The 9,509-nt window shown below is 30.9% G+C and overlaps 1 protein-coding gene across 2 annotated transcripts; it reads left to right on the plus strand.

Annotated features, from left to right (window-relative positions):
* Positions 1–931: 931 nt before the first annotated feature.
* LOC143196393 (uncharacterized) lies at positions 932–8,044 on the plus strand. 2 transcript variants are annotated; one of them, XM_076404052.1, is made up of 10 exons: positions 932–1,024; positions 1,103–1,154; positions 1,230–1,342; positions 1,396–4,457; positions 5,402–5,640; positions 6,211–6,482; positions 6,538–6,750; positions 7,216–7,358; positions 7,421–7,628; positions 7,681–8,044. In XM_076404052.1, exons 1-10 carry the CDS (start codon positions 1,008–1,010, stop codon positions 7,931–7,933), a joined length of 4,572 nt encoding a protein of 1,523 aa, XP_076260167.1. In that variant the 5' UTR covers positions 932–1,007; the 3' UTR covers positions 7,934–8,044. The 2 variants fall into 2 exon arrangements, with proteins under 2 accessions (XP_076260167.1, XP_076260168.1); XM_076404053.1 differs by having other exon boundaries at positions 5,402–5,508.
* Positions 8,045–9,509: the final 1,465 nt, after the last annotated feature.

The raw sequence follows: 9,509 nt of genomic DNA on the forward strand, positions 1-9,509 counted from the left end.
TCCAAGTTGTTTAATGTCGAGGGCATTGGTTCAGAGCCGGCTACGGCTACAAGCAGTAGTGGCCCAGTCCAACAAATGATTCTAAATTAGTAAATAGTAAAAATTTAAGAACAATTCAATTTATTAAATTATTTATCCAATTATAGTTTCATACGTTTGTTTCTCAATGAATATTTCAGCCGAAAAGTCTCAAAACGAATCAAGTGTTTATTTCAATCTCATAGGAATTAGATTTATTGATTCATTCTTCTTCATTTGCTATATTTTACTACTGGAGGTACTTATTAATTATTTCAGATATTAATAAATTGAATACTTTTAATCGAATTATAGTCATTTTCATTTTAATATCCGTCCCCATACGCATTTTAATTCTGCTTCAAAATAATTAAATACAAAATGTAAATTCTAGATGATGTTAATTGCTCAACTAACAAAATAATTGGGTTAACTTATTTCTAATTGTATGTATGATATAAAGAGGAATTAATTTTTAACACATCATATGAATTTTTGGCACAAAATAATAAAGTGCAATAGTTCTCTATATTTTGTAGTTTTTATTAGGATATATTGATAATTTTTGTGACTAAAAAAAATCAAATATATAATATATATAAACAATAAATTATATAAAAATGTAATATATAACATACTTTTAAAATTAAAATTTTCTCACTTAATTTTAAAGGTTCGGTTTAAAAAATATTTAAAAATTATCAAAATTATTTGAAACGATATAAATTTTTTTATATTATTTTTATTCTGGTATATATCGAAATTGTTTTAAAATATCGATAGTTACTCCGCGGGTCGACGTTTCTAGTTTTAATACAAGAGAAAAGAAGAATATGACATTATTTATGTGTCTATCCTTTTCTAGCTCAATAATAGAAAGAGGTAACGCATGCATGTTTGAATATTTTGCCGTTACAAATGTCATGAATGTTTGAAAAAGTCGGATATTTTATCAGTTTTATAAACAAAATATATAATTTTTTTAAAGTATGGATTACAGGAATGAGTGAGTCGTTAATTTTAAATACCTGTTATCAGTGCAGTGCTATATTTTGGTTTTATTTATACTATGTATTTATTTTAGTTGTGAATCAAGCGTAATGGAAAATAGAAATCGTTATAAATTACGCTCTTCGGTAAGTTATTATATGAAAACACCATATTATTTATTAAACTTAAATTTGGGTTTCTGTATATGTTTTGTATTATAGCTTAAGAAAGTCAGAAAGTCAAATGCACCAGTGGATCAAGATGAAGAGAATATGGAGACAACTATTTTACCTCCTCCCAGAAGAGTTAGTTTTGCTGCAAGCAATTATGTCAAGTAATTTTAGAATATAATGTAAATATGAAATTTTAATTTTATTTACCTTTTAGACCATTCATTGATGACCCAGAAAAAAATACTATATGGGATAACACCTATGAAGAACAAATAGAGAGTACTGCTGATTCAGCAAAATCAGAATTATGTTATAGTCACTCACAAAATGATGTGCCTGAGCCTGTAATTCAGTCAAAAGTTTTAAATAAAACTGTCATATTTGACCAGAGTGAAATGGATATGGAATTTACATTAGAGGATAATGCACTAAAAGGCACAAAAGAAATAGTGAATACAACTAGTACCACTTATGGGCAAACTTTGTTGGATATGGAACTGACTTGTGTAAATCAAACAGTTGACAAGAGAATTATATGTCAGCTTCAAAAGAAAATACTTCCACAAAGTGACAATACTGAACTGAATTTCATGAATAAAACTAATTTAGATGAATCAGGAATGGAAATGACGTGCAACTATAATTTGCCATCAAATATAATAGCAAGAGCACCTGTGTTGAATCAATCAATACTACAGGATGAATCGATGGAATTTACATGTCAGTACAATTTACAAAAGACTATTATTACACACCCTGTGGATGTGGAGAACAAAGAGAACTATACAGTACATAGCACTTCAGTTATTCCATTGTCTCATTCTATAAACAAGATAGCCGATATCAAATCTTTTGGAAATGATACAATTACCAGGGATTATACTAATCATATTACCAATTCTTCTTTATCAGTGAAAAAATCAAGACAGCACATGAAAACAATGATTAGTGGAGATGCAGTTCCAGTAAATTCATCTAAAGTTAATATGTTTAATGATCTTACATATTCAAATGAAAGAGTAAACAAAGAAACAAACAGTATTTTCAATGTACCTAATAGTACAATAAATTCAAAGTTTGTTACAAATATAAGTCAGTCTCAGAGTGCTCAAACTCACAAAGGAGATGCTAGCAATGTGTACACTTTTAGTGGAATCCCAATTGCATCAGATCTAACTAACGAAAGCATTGATCTGCAAACTAACAAAAGTGGAACTCAAGAGAGAACAGTAGATAAACCATCAGGGGGTAATGTTACATCAACTACATTTTTAAAAGATAAAACCATTAATATTCAAAAAGAAATATATGAAAATCAACATCAAAAACCTTGTAAAATGGAAGTTATTGGTGGTTCAATTATATCAAATTTAACTAACAAATGCATTGATATGCTAACTGAAGAGAGTGGAATTCAGCAGAGAACAGTAGATAAAGCATCAGGGGGTAATATTACATCAATTACATTTATAGAAGATCAAACCATTAATAATCAAAGAGAAATATATAAAATTCATCAAAAGCCTCATAAAATGGAAGTTATTACTGGTTCAATTATATCAAATTTAACTAACCAAGGCATTGATATGCAAACTGAAGGGAGTGGAATTCAGGAGAGAACAATAGAAAAGACATCAAAGGGTAATATTACATCAACTACATCTATAAAAGATCAAACCATTAATACTCAAAGAGAAATATATGAAATTGAACATCAAAAGCCTCAAAAAATAGAAGTTGTCAGTGATTCACTTATATCAAATTTAACTAACGAAGGCATTGATATGCAAACTAAAGAGGGTGGAATTCGGGAGAAAACAGTGGATAAAACATCAGAGAGTAATATTACATCAACTACAATTGTAAAAGATCAAACTCTTAATTCTCAAAGTGAAATATTTGAAATGCAGTGCCAAAAACCTCCTAAAATGCAAGTTATTGGTGGAATCCCTATAGCTGTAGATATAACTGATCAAAGTCTAAATGAGCAAAACAGCATAAGTGAGACCTTGTCCAAAAAACCTTTAAAAACAGTACTTTTTGGAACTGTTCCAATAGCAGCAGATGAATCATATCAAAACATCACTATCCAGAATAAAACTCAAACTAGACAATCTGACAAAATTGCAATTTTTGGTAATGTACCACTAGCAGTTGATTTAACTGATCAAAACAATATGAATGAAACCAATCTGCCTAATCAGCACATTAACTGTAAAAGTGACACAAATGCAAATCAAAACAAAAAAGTAGAAGTTATTGGTGGCATTCCAATAGCACTGGATGTAACTGATCAAAGTGTAAACACAGAAATTAATATGAGTGAAGTTAAATTCAAAGAACCTCAGAAAACTACAGTCTTTGGAGGTATTCCAATTGCAACAGATTTATCAGATCAGAATATCACCTTTCAACTTAAAACAAATGACACTCAAAGTGAAAAACCTAATAAAGTACAAATTTTTGGTGGAATACCAATAGCAGTAGATATAACTGATCAAAGCGTGAATGCTTCAATGAATATGAATGAGTTCCAATTCAAAAAGCCTCAGAAAACAGCAATTTTTAGACAAATTCCAATTGCGGTAGATGAATCTGATCAAAGCATTAATAATACGATGAGTATTAATGCTACAGGGTGTAAAAAATCTCAAAATATATGCAGTGTTGGTAGTATACCAAAAGTAATGGAATCTAGCATTGATATGCAAATTGACAAAGATATAATCAAACCAAATAAGGTAAATAGCTTTAATAATACACATGTTGCAATAGGTCCAGAAGTTACTTTCATGGAGTATAATAAAAGTGAATTTGTAAAAAAGAATGAACACAAACAACCTATAGATCTATCCTGTCAAAAAATAGAGAGATTTAAACAGGATACTGAAAAAGAAATCACACTAGATCACCAAGCTAGTAATATAAATTCTTCTAAGAGTGTTATTTCTGGTAGTATTACTGGGGACTTGGACTACCAAAGTACAAATACATTTCAGAAACCGTTACTTTTAAAAGATCAGAATTTGACTATAGAAAATGTTCTAGATTCAGTAAGGTATAACAGTTCTGCGGCGGTAGATTTATCAAGCCAATCTATCAGGTTGGGTGTAGATAAAGTTGCACCTTCCGATTTTGTTACTTCTGATATGTCTGCGGATTTCAATAAAATGAGCATTTACAAGGAAGAATGCAGTTTGGTGGACAGCCTACCTAGTTTGGATGAAACAGAATTGAAGCATTTGTCCAGTACATATTTCAATAGTAAATATGAAGGTAATATATCACATATTAAGGTATTTCAAATATAATAATTTTTAATCGAAATTAAATGATTAAAATATTTTATGTAGTGTTCCTGAAGAGTATAAAATCGGTTTATATAAGACAATTTTAATCTCGTCAGGCATCTTTTGCGCGTGTGATTGTTGAGATTAAGGATTTGGCAAGTGTTGTGGCTAAATCAAGTTTTTGTAGTTTATCCTTTCAGTTTTTGATCGAAGACATTGAATGAAGAATTCTAGATATTTCGTCGAGTTGTCCAAGTCATTTCCGCATCGCAAAACAATTACCATACACTTTTGTCACATTGGGATGTATTACCCAGCTCGAGATACAGCTAACAAGTTGAGTATTATCGGTTGTCGTATAATATATCCATCCGAAAAAAGTATTGTTCCAATTTCTAGAGAGGTTAATTAGAAATTGTTTCATTTGGAAAATTTGTTCTAATTTGTCTGTTTTCCATTCACGACTTTGCTTATCTTCAAGTCTCATTGACAAATTCTTGAAACCAGCATTGTAGCATATGTTTATCTTTTCCATTCCATCAGATATTGATGTTGAGCTCTTGTTTTATAACTTACTTTGAACTCATTCAAAAGACGTTTTTTCATTCATATTTTTATAATCAAATCCACAAACAATAACTTAACCTAAAAAGTAAGATTGTCAGCCTAGAAATACAGGGTGAAAGGAACCTTATATAAACGAAAATACTTTATTATAAAACAGTCACAAATAAATAGGTATAAAATAAAACCGACAGTATCTAAACAACCCAATAATTAACAAGCGACAGTTGCTTAATGAACCGCCAACGCGATCAACTGACCGATGTCATCATCGCTTTAATTAATTGTAACCGGCAAATGTAACGTAATAATTTTCTAAGGCAATGTTTACAGTGTTTTTGTTAAATTGATTTGATTTTATTGCAGATGTCGATGGGCCTTCAATTAGAGAAGATTCGTCGTTTATCAAGGAACTTCCCGCCGAAGAAAATCCTGAAAAAATAGTCAGTTACACGAAACACCCCACGAATAAGGTAATATACTCAGAACCTATGATGGTCACTACAACACCTGTGACGGACTCGGTTTCTATGCACGCCTCCGGACTGAACTTCTTCAATTTTAATAGTACGCTCACCATGGAGGATACGCAGCAACTAATACAAGTAATTTGGAAGTTTTATAATATTTACGTAAAATTTAAATACACGTTTTAACGATTATTTTGTGATAAAATTTCTTGAAATGCCTGATGCTAATATACTAAACGTTTATAAATGTAACGCGAAAGATAAAAAAACAGTTGAAATACATACTAGATGTAGCGGAATTTTTTGGTGGTGGTTCAGTCATCAATCTAAATTTGTATATCTTCGTAATTGTTGAAGTATTTCTTGATATGTTCGTGAGATATAGTTAAAATTGCCCAACTCAATGTAGATGGGCCTCTTGCGTAAAAACGTTGTCAGTAAAAGTTTCCACGATTAATCCATGTTTTTTTCTTGATTGAACAAGAAAATCGGAACTCGACACAAAAGTGCGTTGTTTTGCATGTAAGTGACAAAAATGAGAAACAAACACACTTGAGAAAAATACGATGTTAATTCAGGATTGTTCGAACAGCAACAATTTTTACAGTTGTTTACTGAAATTTATTGTTTTTATCTAGAGTTTTTTTGGTCGTTGCAATAATTTTTAAAATACACGAAATAAAACGGATTTTTTTGTGCTTACAGGCAACATTTTCAAAACCCTCCTTCCAGTGCATCGAAGACGAAAAAAACAATTCAACACATTTACCGGAATTCAATATTACCACCAATGTCACCCAGCCGCTGGTAGAACACGTTATGAGTGAAACAATCAAGGCCCAAAGTATCCTGAATAACATCGAACATATCTTGATCAAAGATGATTTTCCGCCGTTCAATTTTGGGCAGGTACAGGCAAAGATACAAGAGAGCCAAGAGGTACGCGCGAAACTAGAGACTTTACTCAAAGAATATCGGTAAGTGCCAAAAAACTCAACGTTTAGAAACGTAGGTTGTATACGTGTTTTGTAGCCCATTGGATATTAAATCTTTCGATCTAGAGGAGAATGATAAAAGAAGAAGCTTGGGCGTTACTAGCGACGATTTAACGGGTATATACAGACTTAGTGATAGTTCAACACATCATGGTTCCGATAGTAGTGAAACCTATGAAGATAATTGTCACGAATCTTCAGTGACGGTATCTAAGAGTTTAAATGATATTGTAGCTGAATTATGCGAAAGGTATTGTGATGATTTTTTCTTATACCTTATATAAAGATTTATTATAATAGAAACTATTATCATTACTGTGATTTGAGGTTTAATGATGCTCTATATTAGATGACCTTAAACACTGACTAAATCACTTTTATTTTATAGAAATCCACAAAAATTACAAAGACTCAATCACTACAATTCAATAAGATTAAACATAGTTATTAGAAATATTTTAGACACTCATTCTCTAATTTAATGCGAAAATTCGTACTCCGATAGAAAATGAGTGGATAAAAAGTTTTAACATGAGAAACATTTGTAACAATTTGGGAAAATATTTTGATTGAATCCAACTTGTATTAGTTTTTCTGGAATTCCTAATATTAATGTTACAATTAAATCATTCATTATGTTGTAACCAACTACTATAATCCAAATAATCCTATTACCTAACGGTATTATATAATCACATATTCTAAATGATTCTAGATCAAACAATGTACTAAAATTGGATCTTTATAAGAACAACTGCTATATTTTTAAAGCGGTGTACGAGTTGGTGATTATATTTGTGCGCCTTCACCCAGAGGATAATCATGTTGTCGACCTAATGTGTGATGCTTGTGTTAAAGGTATTTTATTAATTAACTATTTGAAGATAATTGCTAGGTTCTAGATGTAAATTGTTTTGTAGAATCAGCAATGCTTGTTCGTTTTATCACCAACGACATTATGAATAAACTAAAACTGAATGATCTTAAGTCACATTTGGGATCACATTTTGATATCCTGTCATTACTGGATTATATTTGCGTTATCGTAGAGAACAGTAAACAATTTCATGAGGAGTTTTTGATGCTACAGAAAGATCATTCGACGTTAATGATTCAAGATGATTTCAGGTATTTAACAGACGGTTCTTTCGTCATATTGTGCTAATGTTACTTATTACAGCATCTCATTCGAAATATTGTGTACGAAGCCGCCTATTTGGTGGTGTGTAAATCTGAGGATGTTACCACTGTACCAAATTCAATCGGACAGTGTAACGGTGCAATCGCGATTTGGTAAAGTCAACGAGGAACACATTAGACAGATTGGTAGGAACACAGAAAATAATGTGCATAGTTTGAGAGTTTTCATCGGGAAAGTTATTGAGTACTTTAAACGTACACAGATTATGTTCAAGAACGTGAATATGAAGTGAAGGGGAAGTGAACGATGGCGTGCCATATAATAAGAAATTATTTATATAAAATTTAATTTTGTAGTTTTTTGTGATAAGTTTTGTATGTAATATATTAAATGTTATATCGTATATATATTGTTATTGCGAGTTTAGTTAGTTTAACTAACAAAGGTTATATATTATATATAATTATTGTGTCTGTAAATAAATAATTCATTATTTTTATATGTTATGTCCATATTTTAAATATGTCTATGAACTGTCTGTTTTATTAATTTTAAAATTTTCAGTAGGAAGGAGATGCTGCTAAATCTCATAAAGTTATATCAAATCTAGCTTACAGAACACTCTTAACAAGATCTACATTAACTTTTTCCCACGTATGTGTGTAAACGATAAATTCTTAATAATAATGAACTCACCAAAAGATCAATAATGAAAATAAAAGGTTTAAACTGGCCAACGATTTATTCTAAACTAATACAAAATAGTATACCACCCGTAGTGGCGATACTCAAAGCATTAAAACAAATAATAAATGAGCCCTTTAACTAAGTGTATTCGTGTGACGTGGTCCTGAAAACGAAACCACTTATAGCGTAGCCTAGAGATCGCGATGCGGGTACATCGCCTGATTGATCAAGTGTCGTTCCTTACATGTGTTTATCTCAAATTTGCCCACCATTTGCATTTCTAATTCTTCTTGAGGTGTTCTAATGTTTGGAAGGAAAATTTAATTCTCTTAAGGTGAGGGTTTTCTAAGAATGTAGAAATAATGAGGCGTAAACGATAGCTTTTTAAAGGCTTCAACTTTTTCACTTGTTTTGCAGTCTTTTGCGTTCTATTCGGATGCTCTGTGTTTCGTTAAACTACGTCATGTATTTTACTTGAATCTGTATGTAGAAAACTTCATAAGTGTTTAAAATAATACATTCGAAATCAACAGGGAGACAACCTACTGTTTTTATTGTATTGTGAATTACGCAGGCTTTGTACTCGAACCCAACGAGCTGTTTTAATAAGAATTTCGTTATCATTTGATCTATTTATGAAAGTGACGTTCCCGACAAAGGAGTGGAAGTATAATTTACTCTAAGAGAAACTGTTGCAAGAATACTTTAAACGCGATGGGCGTTCGTTATAGATTCAGTGAAAACTCATCAACATGTGCTTTTGTTTTTTCTATACCACAATTACAATGGAAGAATTAGGCATTTTGTTACATAATTAAACACTTGAACTGATATTCAGTATTTCCTTCAAAAATGGATTGAAACATTTAATTATTTTTGATTATTACATGATTTTACTTATCAAGTCTTTACATTATAAATAAATTTATATGTGAAGTGGGAACTTTTTAATAATATATCAATATCTAGGATTTCCCTAATAATACTGCTTACATGGAAAAGTGTGAAAAGAGTGTGTGCATGGCACGCTATGTTACGAATTTTAAAAAAACCCGGCGCATTCACCTTTTCTCTGAAATACTTTCAAAATAATTCATCTATAGCACCTGAGAAGAGCGTCTACCCATACACTGCTTGTAGGTACCGTAAAATAAAATGCTAAACGTACTCTTCTCGTCATG

Source organism: Rhynchophorus ferrugineus, unplaced genomic scaffold (assembly GCF_030347505.1).
Source record: "Rhynchophorus ferrugineus isolate W39M unplaced genomic scaffold, kcgeb_rfMv2 rfM4, whole genome shotgun sequence".
Taxonomy (NCBI): domain Eukaryota; kingdom Metazoa; phylum Arthropoda; class Insecta; order Coleoptera; family Curculionidae; genus Rhynchophorus; species Rhynchophorus ferrugineus.